We start from the raw sequence: 21,858 nt of genomic DNA on the forward strand, positions 1-21,858 counted from the left end.
GGTGGTCGCTGCCTGACGAGCCCGCGCTCTACAGCCCGGCGCGAGGTTCACCCTCGCCCGCACCTAATCTGTGATTTATTTTTGTTTTGATAATAAATGGAGCTGCAGCCTTCAAAAATGAAACCTGTCCTGTGATTTTTTTTTTATACACTAAATTGTGTTTGTTGTCTTTACATTAGATTAATAATGTTTCATATAATCTAGAATAGATATGGAATAAATAGCATTCAATACAAAATGAGTATCTCTCATATATTGAAATCGAGTTTTATGTTTTTATTTGCTTTATTGTGCATTTTTAGTCATATTACAAAATAATTTATTGAGGCCAAACATAAAATAACATTATAAACTGTCACTTCACCACGTGACAGCAGCATGCAAGCAGGCTCCTGATTGGTTAACGCGGCGCGAATTGACGCAGAAGTTCAGATTTTTCAACTCGGGCGGCAGACGCGAATTCGCGTCAAACGCGTGAATGCACAAATAGCACTAATAAAATCATTCGCGCGTAACGCGCTTAACGCGCCAGACGCTCAATTCGCGTCATTCGCGCGAACGAGGCGAATTCGCGTCTACCGCGCCGCGCTAAACGGCACATTCGCGCCGCAGGAATTTTTTACGCGCGTAACGCGTCTTTGCATTGACTTAACATTGAAATCACTCGCGCCTGACGGCTATTCGCGTTCGGTGTGAACGCACCATAAGGCCGTGTGTGCACTAAAGCATTTTTAACGCAGCATTTTTTTCAGTTGAGCCGCTTTGCTTGTTATGATACGGAATATCCACGAAAGTGTTACTAGTATCTATTGACGTTCTACAAGCAGAATGTGGCGGTTGGTCGGTGTGGTATTAGTCCCGCCCCTCCTCCACTGTGATTGGACGGCCGGGTAAAAAGTGACAGTGATGAGCGCTGCGTTTTTACCCCAAAGTTGAACATTCTTCAACTCTCAGTGACCAGTAAAAAACGCAGAGCGCTTCAGCGTGAAAAAAAAAACGTTTAGCGCCTCGCTTACGCTCATGGCGTTTTAAAAACGTGGCGCTTCCATTGAAAACAATTGAAAAAATACGCCAGCCGTGTGAAAAAAATGCTTTGGTGGACACACGGCCTAACACCTAACCCTAACCTAACAGTCTACTAGTTTACTAATACTCTAATGACTGGTTGCTGACATGTAGTTTCAGAGTTACTTGTAGTTAGTAGCAGGGCTTGACATTAATGTTTTTGCTCACCAGCCACTGTGGCTTGTGGTTTTCCAAAGTTACTAGCCACACAGCATTTTCATTGGCCACAATTTTATAGATATTATAGATATTTTTTATATTAACTCATAATTTAACTGCAGGTTTATTAGGCTGCTGTCACTTTAAGACCTGACGCACAGATCCATTATACTGTTACACATGCGTATTCTTTCTCAACTGTTTACATTAAAACATAACTGACTGCGTTTACATGAATACTCACCAAGACCGGCATTTTGACACTATTTTGTGTGTATTTGACTGTTTAAGGGGAATAAGCACCAAAAAACCCTCAATTTAGTACTGAGAGGCGGCGTTATGTGCGAGCACTTTGTGTTTGAGCACAAAATCTGCAGGAATGAGTAAAATTATGCACAATACGCACAATCCCACGCCGAAATTCAAGCCCTATAACAGCAACAATATTCATCCGGAGCAAATGAAACGAGTGAGTGAGGAGAGGCGGGTTTGTGTGTAACTCGCTGTAACCCAATTTTTTTTTTTTTTTTATAAAAAGCCTTAAAATAAAGATTAGCAAGATGCTAATATCAATCTGAACAGTTAGATTTTTTTACAGAGCAAAATGAATCACACTGTCAACATTTATTGCAGTATATATAAAAAAAGAAATCTTCAAAAACAAGAGAGTGATCCATACTACTTCAATGAGAAATCATTAGACATCTTAACAACAGATTTTATTCTCTCAGCAAACAAGCGTCACACAAAACGATGTCTCGAGGCCCATTTGTTGAGCAGCGCTGGATTAATGTTTAATAATAAACCTCATTTGCATGATTATGTTGAATATGCATCTGTTATTTGAATGCCGCATGCACAGTGTTAAATAATTACCATATAAGTCACATGACTGCTGATACAACAAAGAGGCCTCAAATTGCATTATTCTAATTATATTTGCCCTTTTCATGACCGCTAAACTATTGTGCAATTTGTTTTCCCCTCAGGGACGTCTTTCATGTGGAAGATATTGCTTTGAACTACCGGGACCCCAATGGCGACCTGATACGGATATTAGACGATGAAGACGTCGCTCTCATGGTGCAAGAGAGCAAACACACAGGGTCAAAGGTCAAACGACCCGTGAATCAGTATCCTTGGGAGCTGCTGGTCACACATGCCAAAGATCTGACGGTCTACAACACAGAGTATTAAAGGGGTGGTTGATTATGATTTCACTCTTCTAACTTTAGTTAGTGTGTAATGTTGCTGTTTGAGCATAAACAACATCTGCAAAGTTACAACTCTCAAAGTTCAAAGCAAAGGGAGATATTTGCGTTTAAAGAAATTGCTTTTTAAGGACTGCAACAAAGAGACTACACGACATTCCTCCAGGGTTAGTGACATCACCAACCCTAGAATTTACATAAACCCCGCCCCCTGAACACGATTTATAGATTATCAAGACAGAATATGCTAATCAATGACTAGAAGATAACTACACAAGCTACATAAATTCATCAACTAAACATTCAGAAATGTTTTCTACATGTTGTCACTTCTTCTTGAGCCTCTCAATCATTGTCTGAATCCGGTTTGAACATAGAAGGCTAAAAGTTTTTGAAATTTTCAGTGCATGTCTGTGTGAGTGCAAGCTGTTGAAGCTCCGCCCTCTGTGCCGGGAGCAGCAGCTCATTTGCATTTAAAGGAACAGACACAAAACTGTGCGTTGTTGCTCACCTTCAAAAAGTGACAATTGTAACATGCTATATAAAAATATCTATAAAACTTCGCATACACACTCTGGGGACATCAAAGACTTATTTTACATCTTGTAAAAAGGGCATTATACCACCCCTTTAAGACGAGCGTGCTTTTCTACCACTTCTCCCTCGCGCATTCTTCATTATTTCAAGTGGTTTTCAAATTGAAAACAATTTCTTGTTTTTTAAAGGGATAGTCCACCCAAAAATGATTATTCTAGCATTATTTACTTGCTCTTGAACTGTGTTAGGGGTAACACATTACAAAAAACTATTTATATTGGGGGGCAACATGCGGGAAAACTGCATGACGGTTAGTTGAGCTGCGCCCTCTACTGTACATGCGTGTATTTTAATTTACTTTTGCATTTGTACTTTTGGTTAAAAAATAAATAAATAATTGCCAGGTGAGAAAAAGTATCACAAAAGTAATGCAACGCATTACTTTCCATAACAAGTAACTAACTCAAATAAACTTTTTTCAATATTGTATTGTCAATATTTCCCAATACTGCCCTTGAATCGTTCTTTTGAGTCAGAATCAGTTGATCCAGTTCACAAAATTGGTCTGAATGATTCATTCTTGAATCAGACTGATTCGGTTCTCAATTTACTGATTCACTGATACGAATGCAACGGTTCACAGCTCACAGGAAGGAAAGATTATTTGTGAATAAAAACTACTAAATCGGCATATGGACCATTTTTATGGCGCATTCGTGTCTTTTTGAAGTTTAAAAGTTTCTTTTAATTGTTTTATGGAAATGCGAAACCAGCAGAAAGTGGATATGAGGGTGAGAAAATAGTGCCAAAATGTTCATTTCTGGGTGTCTAATTCTTTAACACTATCAGTATTTCAAAGTGGAATCTAATGCTGAATATATTTTATACATTTTCAGTGCTAATAAATACAGATTTTCTTCTGCATTATAAGTAGTAATGGTGGTCTGACATCTGTAGCTTTTCATCTATTTTGGTGTTTGAAGTGTTTAGCCAACTTCCTCTTTCAATTCCTTTCTTTGCAGGAAAAGTATTTTCATAAATCATGGGTGACTTGATGTGTGGTGCATCTTGACTTTAATGACATATGATGTGTGCACTTCTGAATATGTACATGTTATTCATTAAAGTAAAACAGGGAATGGTGCTGATATCTCACACGTATGTATATTTACATCACACACACAAACCCACACACACTTAAAGTTACACGTGATTACTCTTTATGCTAGTCTGAGTTTGATTCATTCGTGTGTAGAAGGAGCCTGATCGGACAGATAAATCAGTGTGAGAAATGTTCTGAAACCAAATAAGCTGCTGTTAATCATTAGCGGTGTTTGCTAAGGCAAGCTTCACTAACACATTAGTCAGGGTTTGTGATTTCAACAAACCTCTAGCTTATTTTACAGTGGCCATGTTACGTGTAGTTTCTATGGTAATTAAATGATGCATAATTACATTCAACTAACCATAAACCAAACCGGCAACACTTTATTTTACAGTGTCCTTGTTACATATGTTACATGTACTTACCGTAGTAATAACAGTAAATTATGCATAATTACATGCAACCAAATCCTAATCCTACCCTAACCCTATTATAGTACATGTAGTTGCTTAATATTACTCAGTACTTCAATATATAATTACACTGCAACAATGACACCTTCAAATAAAGTGTAACCCCCAAACTTAATCCTATTCCTAACTCTATAAGTACATGTAGTTAATTATTATTACTCTGTACTTAAATATATAATTACACTGTAGGAAGGACACCTTAAAATTAAGAGTAACCCAAAACTGTACAACAAAATGATGCTTCAAAATGTTTGTTTATTATTACTTTTCATCTGGTTGTAAACTAGGCCTCTAAAATCATAAAACAACAACACAAATTGAAACATATATTATATAATATATCTCTAAACCTATTCTATTTTTAATGTTATATTTAATAATATAATTAATCATTTAATCATTTGAATATTAAAATTAAGATAACAAAATATAGGAATTTAAATTAACAATAGAACATAATATATTTATATACAGTATATAAATATATAATATATTTATTTTCCATTTAATATTTCAATTTTTTTAAATAAACTGATTTCAGGAATTTTAAAAAATAACATTATAAATAGAAATGAAGTTATTTATTTAATATTTAATCATTTTCATAATTAAAACATTTAAGCTATTAAATAATGTTAACATAACATTCTATTAATTTAGTATTACTATTAAATAAGTAGAAAATAAGATCCATTATATATTTAAATTAGTAATAGAATTAATCATTTAATGATTATATTTAAAAAGGTAAGCAATTATAATGAGTATCTTATTAATTCAATATTTTTATTATTTTAAGAATGTTTTTAAATAATAAAAATAGCATAGAAAATAAAATATATTACATTTACAATATAATGTATAATGGGTTATATATAGATATAGATATAGATTATTGGATATAAAAGATTATAAGACTCGCATATATTGTTATGTTGTTTTTAATTTGGGGAAGAAATCATATGGCACATTGAAATCTGCAAGACAAGCAGTTTTGACACTTTTGGAAATGTAAACACATTTGCAATCAAGTTGGCACAGGCTGAAACAAGTTCACAACACTCGAGGATGTCGGCGTGACCAGCAGAGCCTGGAGTTGAACACCGCAGTGAAGATCTGATTCCTGAGACAGCCGTTTGATGGTGAGCTCCACTCTTTCTTCTGCTGTCCATTCACAGAGGATTCGGACTCATCTTTCATCATTTCCTCTCAGTGTTTTTCTTGTTTGTTAGGGAACATTAAGCATTTTCCTCCTCACCTGCAGTTGTACAATCAGTTTTCCATGAGTCCAGACGTCTCTTTCTTCTTGACTCTGACTGCACTGTGGACATCAGCCCTCACAGGATGTCCTCAACATGGCACATTTGCTCCAGGTGAGAGTTGTTTTACTGTAACGTTCATGTGTTTAAATGTGAGTTCACCCCGTGTCGTAATTACCGTGATTACGAGATTTCAATGTCCTCATAGAGCTCGTAATTACAATTTGTAAGCTGGGAATTTTATGAGAGCTCCTGATTGCACCTTGTGACTGCTGCAGATTGATTTTGGTGATGATAGTGTGAACATCACGTGTTGCCATCTCAAAATGACGGCAATTACGACATGGCGTGAACGCAGCACAAGCACGTTTTCAGCTTTTTCTATGTCTTCTATTCCCAGAATCCTCTGCTCTGGAGTCTTTGGAGTGCCGTAATGACTACCGCACCCATATCCACTGCAGCTGGAGGCACGATCCTCAAATCCCACTGTCTCTGATCCACATGGACCCGGATGATCACCGGTGAGACCCAAACACACTGTATGAGACAGTGATATTCAGTCAAGTCACCTTTATTTATATAGCGCTTTTTATAATACAGATTGTTTCAAAGCAGCTTCACAATAATGAACAGGAAAATAATGCAACAAAGTTTGTTTCTATCCTAAATATTCTTTAGTTCATTTATCTATACTATTTTAATAGTAAAATAATAATAATTTGGTTGTAGAAGAGTAATAATAGTAAAACAATATTAATTCAGTAGTAGCAAAATATAATAGTAATTGTTAGTAATAGTAATAGTCAGTAGTATTATTGTAGGGATAATAGTGAATCCATCATAATTCAGTAGTATACACTAAAATGTTAGTAATTATATCAGAAAAATCATTTAAAATTTTAAATGGTTTACTTTATATTCATATTTTTAGATTTTTCATTTATATTCACTGAGGCAGTGGATAAACTTTTACAGTAAGTTTACAGTAAATTATTGTAATTTTATTTATATTTACTTACTTTTCTAAGTAAAAAGTATGAGTCAGCTTACAATTTATGAGGAAAGAGGCATTCCCAGAATGCTTTCCACTAATATTTTTTACAGTAAAGTAAAAAAAAAAAAGTCAAAAATATTACAGTGTTTTTACTTACTGTTATGATTAAGGCCCAATTTGTGATTAAAGATGTGCTGGATTTTCTAACTGAGTAAAAATTAATGCATGTACAATAAATACACTAACGCACAAGTTACAATTGTGAAATATACCGTATGATTGCTTATTTTTGCTTTATTCCAGAGTATCTCCCTGTGTTCAGACTCCTAAGCCTTCCCAGAATCCTTCTGGGCAGGAGAGAGTTTGTTGTCGGTATAACACATCTCTGTTTGCCATCGGCTTCGATGACGTGTTCTTCTTCCACACGCCGCACTCTTCCGGCATTTCCAAAACCTTCAGACTCACAACATTAGGTACAATTAGTCCAGTAAACGTAAACCATAGACATACTTGAGCACTGGCTATTTGTGTTATGCAAGCTCAAGCTATGTCTACTATTAACTTCCCTATAGAAGATGCGGATCCAGACTGGAATTTTGACCAGCTAGACGACACCCCCCCTCCCTCACGTCTGACCTCTGACCCCTTCAGACTGCATGAACAAGAGTGCTCAGTGAGTGTCAAAATGACCACGCTTTCAGTTAGAAGTCTCTCATGATAAAAAAAAAAAAAAAGACCAACCCTGTTCTTACGGGAAAACGTAACTATTTTACGAGCAATTTCGTATGTACGAAAAAAAAAATTCTTAGAAAAAGTAAACATGAACACTGTAAAAAATATATGATCAATAAGTTATGACAACATGTGTTTTTGCATTGTTTTAACTCTATTTTAACTTTATCGCGATTAATCGCATCCAAAATAAAAGTTTGTTTACATAATATATGTGTGTGTACTGTGTATAATAATTTGGTATATATAAATAGACATATATGCATGTATTTATTTAATAAATATTTGCATGTATAAACTGTATATATATATATTTATACATAATTTATATTATATAAAAATATAAATATTTTATATATTAATAACACATTTTTCTTAAATATATACATGCTTGTGTGTGTATTTATATATACAAAATAATTATACACAGCTCACACACATATATTATGTAAACACAAACTTTTATTTTGGATGCGATTAAACGCGATTAATCAATTTTTTTTTTAATTTTTTAAGTCAGTGTAATGTAATTTACGTTGAATAGACTTAAACATCCAAGTTGATTGTACTTAAAAATTTAAGGCAGCAACTTTTTTTTTTTTTACCCTAATCCTAACCATCAATGGGACGTAAACAGATTGTATGAAAACGTACAAATGATGTAGTACAAATTCATACAAATTAGCCACCAATTCTGAAAAATGTAAACTAGTTACGAATTGCCATGAGCGTGTTGAAAACACGAGCGTGTTTTTTTTGGAGTTCTTTGTGATTTAATCTCAACAAAAAGTACTTTTGTTGTTTGTCTAAAGCTAACCGACTTATATGTTGCACTTTTGGAGGTGGAGATTAATCATGAAATAGTCAAGGATCAGAAAGACGGAAAAATTCATACCAAATCAACACAGAAAGACATGGAAGGCAGCGAGAATAAAACCGAGGTGTTGTCTGAAGGGCCAGAACTGATATCTGAGCGTGAGTATAAAGAGAAACCCAGTCAAAGTCTGTGATCAAGTGGAGCCCCCTGGTGTCCTGGAGTACTATAGACCCTTATTTATTTCAGACGCTCTCCCTGGTCCATCTAACCTACACTGTGTGCTCAATGGCGGGAAGAATTTGAGCTGTAGCTGGGATCTCAAGACAGATCTGACCCGGTACATCATCTACACGCTGTCCTACCGGACACACTCCACTGCGCTGTGAGTGTTTGAGAGCGTTATGGATGGTGTGAAAGATGTCTTTAACTCTGACAGGTGTAATCTTTCTCTCTTTCAGGGCTGAGTGGTACTGCGTTGAGAAGGTGCGGGTCACATATGAAGAAGGCTTTTTGAGGACGGTTGGTGTTTTCAGCATCTTTGAGCCCGGAGTGCTGCAGGTGCGACTCACGCCAATGCCGGTGACGAAAGTGATCCGCGCTTACCAACACAGTTAGTACAGATAACCCCTCCTCTTGAGAAATACTTGCATGCTGAATGCTGCAATTGACCAATCACAGTCTAGTATTCCAGAAAGCTTTATTGATTAAATTGTTATTGATCCGGGTCTGTGTCTGTGGTCTAGTCCAGCCCGCATGTCCTACGGGTCTGAGCGTTGAACTGAGAGGAGAAGACTGGATCCTGAACTGGACTCTGACAAAGTACCGTACTGTACCTCTCACTACTGAACTCAAGTACTGGAGCATACTAACTCCTGTGAGTATTTGACTACTTTTCCAGGCAATATTTAGGGCCCAAGCCCTGAAAGGGCGAAGGCCCTATTGTTTCCGGTAGGATTATTTATTAGGGCCCAAGCCCTGAAAGGGCGAAGGCCCTATTGTTTTCGTTAGGATTATTATTATTATTTTTCTTACGACTATTTAGGCATTTTTGGGGCCCTTAACATGCTCAAAAACTCTTGAAACTTTGCACACGAGTCAGAACCCGCGGCCATCAGGGCCGGGCTGAAGCTGGTACCCGGGCGTGGCAGGGGGGCTCGACAGCGCCCCCTGGAACAGGGTCCGAAAACTTGGTCCATAAATCAAACACGCTTGCATGTAATAATATGAAACTCGGTACACATATAGATCTCATCGGGCCGCACAACTTTCATGCTCTAAGTTTTACGCCAGCCCAACAGGAAGTCGACTATTTAGGGTTGTTTGGAAACGCATGCTTAGGAATTTGAAACACTTCTCTTAGGGAATTCACCCGGTCAGCACCAAACTCTGTGTGCATGAAGTCAAGACATTGAGGATGAAAAATTGCCAGGGGATTTTTGATATCTCGAACGGTTTGGCTGTGGCGAGGAAACGAATTTATGGCGAATAATGGGACACAGGAAGTGTATTATAACTTCTGCATACATTGACGGATCTTGATAAAACTTCAGCAGTGTGTTCGTGGTCAGAGGCTGATCACATTGATGTGACTATTGTGAGTCAAAATTATAGCGCCACCAACTGGCAGCAGGAAGTGTGTCCCTTTCAAAATGCTTTAAAATCACCCTCTTATTTTTACCCAATTTGCTTCAAACTTTATGTGTATAATGTAAACACACGGCAGATGTAGACCTGTGAAAGGATTTTTGATATCTTTAATAATGTTGCCATGGCAACGCTTCAAACTTAAATATTCTTTTTTGATGCTTTTGAGACTCTTAACATACTTGAAATTGCATGAAACTCGACAGACACATCACATTTATTAGCCAGTAGACATGTGCAAAGTTTCAGAAACGGGCGTGGTGAGGGGCTCAGTAGCGCCACCTTTAGTCATAAGTGGGGGGGCTTAGTTTTATCAACAGCAACAAAACTTGGTATGTGTATTGTTCTCATCAAGACGGACAACTTTCTAATTGACATTAACTACCTCCAACCAACAGGAAGAGAGATATTTTGGTTTGAATGTGGATTTTCTGAAGAATTTTCTCTCCCTCTCTCTGTGTCTCTGTGTGTGAGAGGGGAGGGGGGAATTTGACTATTGCTTTTATATTGTTAATCAAGGTTTCAGGGGCTTTTGGGGTCCTTAACGTGCTCAAAAACTCTTGAAACTTTGCACACAAGTCAGAACCCCCTGCCATCAGGGACAGGCTGAAGCTGGTACCCGGGCGTGGCAGGGGGGCTCAACAGCGCCCCCTTGAACGGGGTCCCAAAACTTGGTCCATAGATCAAACACGCTTGCATGAATTAATATGAAACTCGGTACACATATAGATCTCATCGGGCCGAACAACTTTCCCCCGGTCAAGTTTTACGCCAGCCCAACAGGAAGTCGGCTATTATTGGTTGTTTGGAAAACGCTTCCTGTGGAATGCGAAGTACTCCTCCTAGAAAATTCACCGTGTCCCCTCCAAACTCGGTGTGCATGTAGTCAAGACTTTGAGGATGCTAAATTGCGGACGGATTTTTGATATCTCGAACGGTTTGGCCGTGGCGAGGAATCGAATTTATGGCGAGAAAAGAGAAACACGAAGTGGAATAACTGCTGCATACATTAACTGATCTTGATGAAACTTCAGCAGTGTGTTCGTGGTAAGAGGCCGATCAGATGGATGTAACTATTGTGATTCAAAGTTATAGCGCCACCAACTGGCAGCAGGAAGTTTGTGACTTTCAACATGCTTTTGACAAAAGTGGGGGGGTTAGTTTTAACTCCAGTAAAAAAAACTCAGTTCATATATTGATCTCATCAACCCGGACAACTTTCTAATTTAAAGTCATTAGCTCTGACCATCAGGAAGTCAGATATTTTGGTCTGAATGTGGATTTTTTTGCAAAATCAGCCTCTGAATTTTTAGCCACCTTTATCTAAGTGGTTATTTTATTCCCACCAAACTTTTTCAACATGATAAAAATATATTAATGATGCTAAATTGTGAACGGATAATAAATATCTCAAACGGTTTTGCTATGGCGAGGGATTAAAGTAATGTCAATAAAGTAAACACTAAAAGGCTCATATATTCTAAAAATGTAATTATACACCATTTATTACTACATAAAAGTATACAAATATCAGAACTTAACTCATTTTATTCTTTTTTTTTCAATTTAAGAATGAAGTTTAAGTTTAAAAACTGCCAGAATGGTTGTTTAGTCTAAACAATAAATAAATAAAGTCAAACATAGTGCTTTACTGCCCTCTTGTGTTCAAAATCAGGTAGGCCTATTATATCTATATAAAAATATACTAGGTATGTGACGGTGAGAATATTTTACCACCGGTTAACTGACGTGTGACACTGCTGGGGGCTTTTTAATCGCTAACTTAAAAACGAAAGTAAAATATGTTCGTCCGCACGGACATTGATAATGGTGCGGAGCAGAGCGAGCGTTTTCAATAAATTCCTATGGAAGGAGGAATGACCTAAGAAACGTTGACTCTGTTCTGCTCGTTCCTCGCTGAGGACGCGCACCATTATGAATGCCTGTGCAGCCGTGAGCATTTTAGTTTCATTTTCGGGGCGGATTGCTTGAATGTATTTAAAAAAAGCACAATGTTGTGTTTTATTGCGACTGTACAAAAATATAAGTTACCACTTTGCAGTTTGAATGATGTTCTGAACAAAATGACAGAGTATGTTTTTATGTGTCCACTGTTCAATCGCGCCCTCGTTTTAGTGATTCCCAAGTTATTTTTTCATTTAAGTTTTTTTCATTGTTCTAATCAGGTCAGGCAAGTAAAATGATCTGTCTTATCCCTTACATTTTTATATAATTATATAAATATATAATACACTACTGTTCAAAAAATTGGCGTCAGTAAGATTTTTAAGCTAAGTTTCTTCTGCTCACCAAGGCTGCATTTGTTTGATTAAAAATACAAACAAAAACAGTAATATTGTAAAATAGTATTCCAATTTAAAACAGCTGCTTTCTATTTTAATATATTTTAAACTGTTATTTATTCCTGTGATCAAAGCTGAGTTTTCAGCATCATTATTCCAGTCGTCACTGTCACATGATCCTTCAGAAATTATTCTAATATGATGATTGATGCTCAAGAAACATTCATTATTATTTTAAATGTCGAAAACAGTTGTGTACAGTCTTTGATGAATAGAAAGTTCAAAAGAACAGCATTTATCTGAAATCTAAAGCTTTTGTAACATTAAACACTACCGTTCAGAAGTTTGGGGTCAGTAATAATTTTTATTTTATTTTTGGGGGAAAGAAATAAATAAATCAATACTTTTATTCATCGAGAATGAGTTAAACTGATAAAAAGTTACAGTACAGACATTTATAATGTTAAAAAAAATTATATTTGAAATAAATGCTGTTCTTTTGAACTTTACATTCATCAACGCATTTTGAAAAAAAATCTGTACACAACTGTTTTCAACATTGAAAATAATAATTAATATTTATTGACCATCAATCATCATATTAGAATGGTTTCTGAAGGATCATGTGACACTGAAGACGGGAGTAATGATGCTGAAAACTCAGCTTTGATCACATAAATTAATTACAGTGTAAAATATTTTATAATAGAAAACAGCTGTTTTAAATTGGAATAATATTTCACAATATTACTGTTTTTGTTTGTATTTTTAATCAAATAAATGCAGCCTTGGTGAGCAGAAGAGACTTCTCCTAAAAACATTGAAAATCTTCCTTACCCCAAACTTTTGAACGGTATATATATATATATATATATATATATATATATATATATATATATATATATATATATATATATATATATATATATATATATATGTTTGTATAATATATATATATATATAATAAATATATATATATAAATATAGCTGCGAGCAGCGATGGAGGGCCAAAGCCGGCGTTACCGCCACTCCGGTGCCTTAAGGTAACTAAAGGCACCGGGGTTGCGGTGCCACCGGCTTGGGCCCGTAATCGCTGCTCGCAGCTATATTTATTATTATTATTATTATTATTATTATTATTTTGTCAACCTTTCGGGCACTTTTGGGGCTCTTAACATGCTCGAAAACTCTTGAAATTTTGCACACACGTCAGAACCCGCGGCCATCAGGGCCGGACTGAAGCTGGTACCCGGGCGTGGCAGGGGGGCTCGACAGCGCCCCCTGGAACGGGATCCGAACACGTGTCCATAAATCAAACACGCTTGCATGTAATAATATGAAACTCGGTACACATATAGATCTCATCCGGCCGAACAACTTTCGTGCTCTAAGTTTTACGCCAGCCAAACAGGAAGTTGGCTATTTAGCGTTGTTTGGAAACGCATGCTGTGGAATTTAATGTACTCCTCCTAGGGAATTCATCGATTCGCGTCCAAACTCGGTGTGCATGAAGTCAAGACATTGAGGATGCTAAATTGCGGACGGATTTTTGATATCTCGAACGGTTTGGCCGTGGCGAGGAAACAAATTTATGGCGAAAAAATGAAACAGGAAGTGTGTTATAACTTCTGCATACATTAACTGATCTTGATGAAACTTCAGCAGTGTGTTCGTTGTAAGAGGCCGACCGCACAGATGTGACTATTGTGAGTCAAAGTTATAGCGCCACCAACAGGCAGCAGGAAGTACATCACTTTCAAAATGCTTTGAAATCAGTGTCTTATTTTTACCCGATTTGCTTCAAACTTTATGTGTACAATGTAGACACACGGCAGATGTAAACCTGTGAAAGGATTATTGATATCTTAGATACTGTTGCCGTGGCAACGCATCAAACTTTAATATTATTTTTTGATGCTTTTGAGACTCTTAACATACTTGAAATTGCATAAAACTCAACAGACACATCACATTTATTAGCCAGTAGACATGTGCAAAGTTTCAGAAACGGGGGTGGTGGAATGGCTCAGTAGCGCCACCTTTAGTCAAAAATGGGGGTTTAGTTTTTCCTAGAATCACAAAACTTGGTATGTGTATTGTTCTCATCAAGACGGACAACTTTCTAATTTACATGAACCATCTCCGACCAACAGGAAGAGAGATATTTTGGTTTGAATGTGGATTTTCTGAAGAATTTTCTCTCCTTCTCTCTGTGTCTGTGTGTGTGTGAGGGGAGGGGGGGATTTGACTATTGCTTTTATATTGTTAATCAAGGTTTCAGGGGCTTTTGGGGTCCTTAACGTGCTCAAAAACTCTTGAAACTTTGCACACAGGTCAGAACCCACGGCTATCAGGGCCGGGCTGAAGCTGGTACCCGGGCGTGGCTGGGGGGCTCAACAGCGCCCCCTTGAACGGGGTTCTAAAACTTGATCCATATTTCAAACACGCTCGCATGAATTAATATGAAACTCGGTACACATATAGATCTCATCGGGCCGAACAACTTTACCCCGGTCAAGTTTTACGCCAGCCCAACAGGAAGTCGGCTATTATGGGTTGTTTGGAAAACGCTTGCTGTGGAATGTGAAATACTCCTCCTAGAAAATTCACCGTGTCCCCTTCAAACTCGGTGTGCATGTAGTCAAGACTTTGAGGATGCTAAATTGCGGACGGATTTTTGATATCTCGAACGGTTTGGCTGTGGCGAGGAATCGAATTTATGGCGAGAAAAGAGAAACACGGAAGTGGAATAACTTCTGCATACATTAACTAATCTTGATGAAACTTCAGCAGTGTGTTCGTGGTAAGAGGCCGATCAGATGGATGTAGCAATTGTGAGTCAAAGTTATAGCGCCACCAACTGGCAGCAGGAAGTGTGTCACTTTCAACATGCTTTTGACAAAAGTGGGGGGGTTACTTTTAACTACAGTAAAGAAAAAATAGTTTGTATATTGTTCTCATCAAGCCGGACAACTTTCTAATTTACATTCAATAGCTCTGGCCATCAGGAAGTCAGATATTTTGGTCTGAATGTGAATTTTTTTGCAAAATCAGCCTCTGAATTTTTAGCCACTCCTCTTAAACTATTTATTTTATTCGTACCAAACTTTTTCAACATGATGAAACTACATTAAATATGCTAAATTGTGAATGGATAATAAATATCTCAAACGGTTTTGCTATGGCGAGGGATTAAAGTAAAAATCTTCTAAAAATGTAATTATATACCATTTATTTCTATATAAAAGTATACAAATATCACAACTAAACCCATTTTATTCTGTTTTTGCAATTCAAGAAGAATGAAAAAGTTAAAAACAGGCTATTTAGTGCTATTTGGTTCAACAAAAAAGCAAACATAGGGCTATACTGCCCTCTTGTGTCCAAAAGGACATCAAAATAGTATATAAAACTTTTTACCAGGTAGGCCAATATTGTATTTAAATATACATTTATTAGGTATGTGTCTGAGGATATTTTCCCACCGGTTAATCGACGTGTGACACGAGTGGGTGCTTTTAAATCGCTAATATAAAAGTGAAAGTAAAAAAACGGACGTCCGCACGGACATTGATAATGGTGCACGTTGGAAAGAATGATACTTTTAAACATAACACTAAACCGCCATTAGGTGTCGCCAGGCGACCATCTTAATGAGCGAGTCATTGATTCATTCGTTCAAATGATTCGTTCCAATGACTGAGTCATTCATGATTGAGACAGATGTTTATGGATTGACCATTGAATCTTTGAGTCAAGCGATTCGTTTCAAAATGCTGAATCATTCAGTAATGAGAAAACAAGTTGCTGTGATCTTTGTTTAACTATTTTCGCTGCTGAAACAGAACAAAAACAGTCAACATTGCATCTAAAATGTAAGTGACTTAATTGTAACTGTTTATTAACCTGTTGTATGAAATCTAGGGGTGGGAGAAAAAATTGATTCTTAGATGCATCGCGATGCGGACGTGGACGATTCTGAATCGATTCACAAATGTCCAAAAATCGATTCTCTAAAAAAATATTTTTCTAATAACGTAATATTGACGGAAGGCAAAAGGCGGAACTCTAAGCGGACGTGCGTGCAGTCTGTGGCGCGCACATAACAGAGAAGTTTCTTCTGCTCACCAAGGCTGCATTTATTTGATTAAAAATACAAACAAAAACAGTAATATTGTAAAATAGTATTCCAATTTAAAACAGCTGCTTTCTATTTTAATATATTTTAAACTGTTATTTATTCCTGTGATCAAAGCTGAGTTTTCAGCATCATTACTCCAGTCGTCACTGTCACATGATCCTTCAGAAATTATTCTAATATGATGATTGATACTCAAGAAACATTCATTATTATTTTAAATGTCGAAAACAGTTGTGTACAGTCTTTGATGAATAGAAAGTTCAAAAGAACAGCATTTATCTGAAATCTAAAGCTTTTGTAATGTTAAACACTACCGCTCAAAAGTTTGTGGTTAGTAATAATTAAAATTTTATTTTTGGGGGACAGAAATAAAATAAATCAGTACTTTTATTTATGAAGGATGAGTTAAACTGATCAACAGTTACAGTAAAGACATTTATAATGTTAAAAATATATATATTTGAAATATATGCTGTTCTTTTGAACTTGACATTCATCAAAGCATTTTGAAAAAAAAAATCTGTACACAACTGTTTTCAACATTGAAAATAATAATGAATATTTATTGAGCATCAATCATCATATTAGTATGATTTCTGAAGGATCATGTGACACTGAAGACTGGAGTAATGATGCTGAAAACTCAACTTTGATCACAGAAATGAATTACTATGTAAAATATTTTAAAATTGAAAACAGCTGTTTTAAATTGGAATAATATTTCACAATATTACTGTTTTTGTTTGTATTTTTAATCAATAAATGCAGCCTTGGTGAGCAGAAGAGACTTCTCCTAAAAACATTAAAAATCTTACTGACCCCAAACTTTTGAACAATAAAATATATATATATATGTGTGTATGTATGTATGTGTATATATATATATATATATATATATATATATATATATATATATAAATATAGCTGCGAGCAGCGATGGAGGGCCAAAGCCGGCGGTACCGCCACCCCGGTGCCTTTAGGTAACTAAAGGCACCGGGGTTGCGGTGCCACCGGCTTGGGCCCGTAATCGCTGCTCGCAGCTATATTTATTATTATTATTTTTATTTTTTTTAATAGTTGTAAGGGTGTTTCTTCAACTTTTAAACTGGCAATTTTATGTCCTAGGAGTTGATTTTTAATTTATAATTAAAATGTACGTTTTTTTTTTTGATGGTCACATTCTTTCATATACACATAATATCATGCCTTAATATGTTTTATTTTGCTAATTTGATTTACTGTTAACATAAATATAACAAAAAGGTTTAGAGTGTTTTTACATACTGATCTGATTTAGGCATATATATATATATATATATATATATAAAATACAAGCTATAACACAATACTATTTGTCTATGCAATATTTATTAATTGTTAATTACTACTTTCGCTGTGTAAAAATTATTCACATAAAATTTTAAATCAAATTTGCCATTTCCACAACAACTTAAAAACAATTTAGCAATGAATTAAAAAAAGGTACTTTTTTTCTGTACTGTTAACATAAATATAACAAAAAGTTTTACAGTGTTTTTACATACTGTATATATATATATATTTATATATATTTATATATACATATATGTTTACATTGAAAATGTAAAAATTATTCATATAAAAATTTTAAATCACATTCCACATTTCCACAGCAACTTAAAAAAAATTAAGCAATTAATAACGTTTTTTCAAATGTCAGTTTACTTGTTTACCAAAGAGACAACATATATATGAGACTTGTGATATGTGAAGAGAACAACTTAAAATCAAGGAAAATACCACTTGAATTAAATTCAAAGTGTAATTTTTGACAGAAAATTCCGTCAATGGCGGGGAAAGAGTTAAACAATACATCATTTGAGATATCTGAATATGACACTATGGTAGAAATGTTTGCAACTTTGCCAAAATAATGGGGAAAAAGACAGAATTATGTGTATATATATAAGAAACCTTCCTGCAAAGCTACCTGAAAAACTATGCGCAAGTGCACCTCGACAAAAGCCGTTTTAAACGCAAAGGGTCGTTACACCAAATATTGATTTGGATTTATTATTAGAAGTAAAAAATTCAATTTATGATTTTATTTTTGAAAGCATTCTCACTTTACAGGATTTTAACACAAGTGCCAGTACTTTTCACAGTACTGTAGCTTTGCAGGAAGGTTTCTTCAAGCATCTCGGAGACGTTCCCGCAGTTCTTCTGGATTTAGCCTGTCTCAGTTTTTCTGTTTCTTCATGTAATCAAAGACGGACTCGATGATGGTGTGATCAGATCATCCCGGCTGTTGTCAGACTCCTTGTGCATACACAAATCTCACTGGATTATTACAATTAATGGCAAAAAGAATGTTTGGAAATGTAAACTGATATTTCCTACTGACGTACACTACAGCAAAAGATATAAATAACTGACTTAAAACCATTTTTGGGGTGGGGATATTAACATGCCTAAGACTTTTGCACAGTACTGTATACACTTTTGGACATTATTAGCAGAAGTGTGTAAAAGTGTTTTTAAAAGAGAGTCTATCTTCTTAAAGGTCAAAAGTGCTGTAGCTGAATAAACACCCACTTTCATTCTCTTGTGCATGTATGTTAACTTCCTCTTTGTCTGTAGGAGGATGTGAAGAGCGTCTTTCTCTCTGATGGAGAGATGGTGTTTGCTATATCAGAGCGTTCTCTCAAGGGTTCCTCAGAGTACCAGGCTCAGGTTCGCTGTAATGTGAGCTCAACCAGGCGTTCAGGATGGCGTTACACTGGATATCCATCAGAGTGGACCGACCCCGTCTACTGGACCACACAGCCTGGTCTCTACATATCTACAGTGTTTTACAGTACAAGATACCATGATACATTATACAAACCTTATCAATGTATGTTTTTGCTTCAGAGCCTCTTGCGCCCAATCTAGTTGCATTGCTCCTGTATTTCCTCATCGCGACCCTCGCGTCAGCCGTCTCCATCGTAGTTTTCATCGTTCTGGTTGTTCTTCAGAGGTAAATAAAATTTGACTCCTTTCAATTTATGAATTGCAAAGACAGAAAGTGGAAGTCTTTCTTCTCTCTTCAGAAGACTGAGAGAATGGGACGTGTCTCTTCCCTCTCCTGTCCACAGCAAAGTCTCAGAGGTGTCACAGGTAGGTTGACCTGGTAACTTAGACCACATCACTATGGCCATTCCTGGCATCAAATTCGTGATGTTTTTTTATCCGAGTTTTCATCTGGTGGAAACCATCGTTTGTTGATTGGTTGCAAAAGATGATTGACAGACAAGTGGGCGGCCTTTCGACTTGTCGCATTAGAATTTACGCAAAAAATGCAATGGGCCCTATCATACACTCGGTGCAATGCAGCGCCAGGTGCGACGCAAGTGTTTTTTGCTAGTTTCAGCCCAACGCAGTTATCATTTTCACGTCCTGCGCCACGTTGTGCACCCATGTGCTGGTCTGAAAACGAGGTGTGTTAAGGCGCATTGTTGACGTGTTGCGATTTTGAGGCAACTGAAACCTGGTCTAAGTCAATGACGCAGAATTTGTTATTTAATTTGTTATTTAAAAAGTACGTTAGTAATATGCCCCTATAGACGGGTGCACAATGCTCATACACTCTGCTAATTACACACACAGGGCAACAGCACACAAACATGCGCAACTGGCTTTTAAAGGGAATGGGAGATGAGACTCTGATCTGAAAATGGCCGACCATTTTTCCTGTTGTTAAAATAGCAAAAGTGCACTTGCGTCGTGAGCTTTAGACCATCCACTGTCTTAGATTGTTAAAATAGGGCCCAATGTCTGACTACCTCCGAATGCAATTTTTTTTGGGACTCTTGAATTTGTTGATTTCCAATTCTTGTCAAATCAATAATACCAGGTGTAAACGATGCCTATAAACTTTTAAACCCAGCACTCAATCATAAGCTAACTGATCGAATATCCTGTTTTCTGCTAGCATCCTCAGATGGACCACTTACCCTGCTGTACCGAACTGAAGGATCCAGAAATCAGCAACGCTCAGATTGTAGATGTCCGTCCGCAGTTTTCCTCATTGTAAGTTAACTATAGGCTTCATTCCTGGAATGCTCTGTAATTTTGGGAATGGTAAGTGCTAAAATTCTTAAGTAACAGATAAAAAGAGAAGTTCAGAACATGAATATGACTATTTCCATGCAGCGACTCAGAAAATACCTTGACCTCCGATGGAAACAACCGCTGCCGTGAAATCGAGGGTGATCGAGTGGTTTTGGATGTTGATGATCCATGCCTTCAGTCCTCTGGGAATGTGATGGGAATAGATGGTACATTCCAGCCCAACTTCCATGACCCAGTCCTCCCATGTTCAGAGGGATACTTGCCGAATCCTGCAACTTCTGTCAGCACTACCCAGAAAGCTTGGCAAGAAGATTGCTCTCTGAATGTAGAAATGGATGATTGGTACATGAATTGCCCTGAGCCTGTTTTGAACAGAAGCACAAATCCCCATTTGCTCCATACACAAGATTTAAACACAAATGTTTTCCATCCACCCTCTCCAGGAAGAATATTAGTGGTGTATTACTCAGCAAAGATAGAAGGACACTGAATAACAAAAGGAAGAGAAATCACAGAAACTCTGGCCTGCTGTTTCCACAAAGTGACCACCAGAGGGTGGTGTAGTACTACATTATCTACTATATTTTGAGACTTTGGATGACGCCAGGGCTGTCCAATCCTGCTCATGGAAGGCCACTGTTCTGCAGAGTAAACACACTGGAACCAGCTAGTCAAGATATTCAGGATTACAAGGAAACTCCAGGCAAGTGTGTAAGTGTACGCTTGAGCTAAAGACATTGGCCCTCGAGGAGCAGGATTGGACACCCCATGAGCCTTGGTGCGCATTACTGTTTTACTCGGTGAAAAGTCTTTTTAATCGTTGATATTTTGTCATATATAACTACTAAATATTCACCTTAGTACCTGTATGACAGGAAAATTATTAGTTATTACTCATAGACAGCAATGATAGTAAATAAAGAGCTCATGACATCTCCTGTTTCTTAGATTTTTTTCCCCTGAGCAATATACTTTGCTTATTCTTAATTGTGTCTCCCCCAAAGCAGCAGTTCTCAACCTTTATGAATCCCCCCATTGTCCACAACAAAATTCGAAGTCTTCTCAACTTTTGACAGTTTTGATCTGTTAGGTAGTTTATTTACAGGACAAGTATTAAGGAAAAGGATTTTTTAAATATATTTTTACTCACAATTTCTAGCTTGGTATATTCATCATAAAAATGCCCATGGAGTTTTACCATTTTGTTTAATTTTGTATTACTTTTCCGGTACTAGAATTCAAACTACAATTAAGCTGCCTCAAATATCCTCAAGACTGTGGGAAACAGGTTCTTCAAAGGAGAAAAAGTTGTTGAGGGGTGAATTC

At 36.6% G+C, this 21,858-nt stretch overlaps 2 protein-coding genes across 6 annotated transcripts in view; both read left to right on the forward strand.

The window, feature by feature from the left end:
• ncf4 (neutrophil cytosolic factor 4) overlaps nt 1-4,120 on the forward strand; it is a 31,603-nt gene extending 27,483 nt beyond the window's left edge. The window contains exon 10 of the mRNA XM_084416656.1: nt 2,214-4,120. Within this exon, the coding sequence (XP_084272782.1) occupies nt 2,214-2,421 (208 nt within the window). The 3' untranslated portion in view covers nt 2,422-4,120. The remainder of the gene's footprint in view (nt 1-2,213) is intronic.
• A 1,327-nt stretch (nt 4,121-5,447) lies between these two features.
• LOC311294916 (interleukin-3 receptor class 2 subunit beta-like) lies at nt 5,448-21,464 on the forward strand. Of its 5 annotated transcripts, none has more exons than XM_084416005.1 (14): nt 5,448-5,692; nt 5,815-5,923; nt 6,210-6,330; nt 7,107-7,276; nt 7,376-7,476; nt 8,378-8,510; nt 8,599-8,734; nt 8,811-8,962; nt 9,096-9,226; nt 19,060-19,249; nt 19,333-19,438; nt 19,512-19,578; nt 20,393-20,490; nt 20,614-21,464. In XM_084416005.1, exons 1-14 carry the CDS (start codon nt 5,690-5,692, stop codon nt 21,020-21,022), a joined length of 1,926 nt encoding a protein of 641 aa, XP_084272131.1. In that variant the 5' UTR covers nt 5,448-5,689; the 3' UTR covers nt 21,023-21,464. The 5 variants fall into 5 exon arrangements, with proteins under 5 accessions (XP_084272131.1, XP_084272129.1, XP_084272132.1 ...); XM_084416003.1 differs by having other exon boundaries at nt 5,554-5,692; nt 19,515-19,578; XM_084416006.1 differs by having other exon boundaries at nt 5,554-5,692; nt 8,599-8,689.
• The last annotated feature ends 394 nt before the right edge of the window (nt 21,465-21,858 follow it).

Source organism: Rutilus rutilus, assembly GCF_951802725.1.
Source record: "Rutilus rutilus genome assembly, chromosome: 8".
Classification (NCBI taxonomy): domain Eukaryota; kingdom Metazoa; phylum Chordata; class Actinopteri; order Cypriniformes; family Leuciscidae; genus Rutilus; species Rutilus rutilus.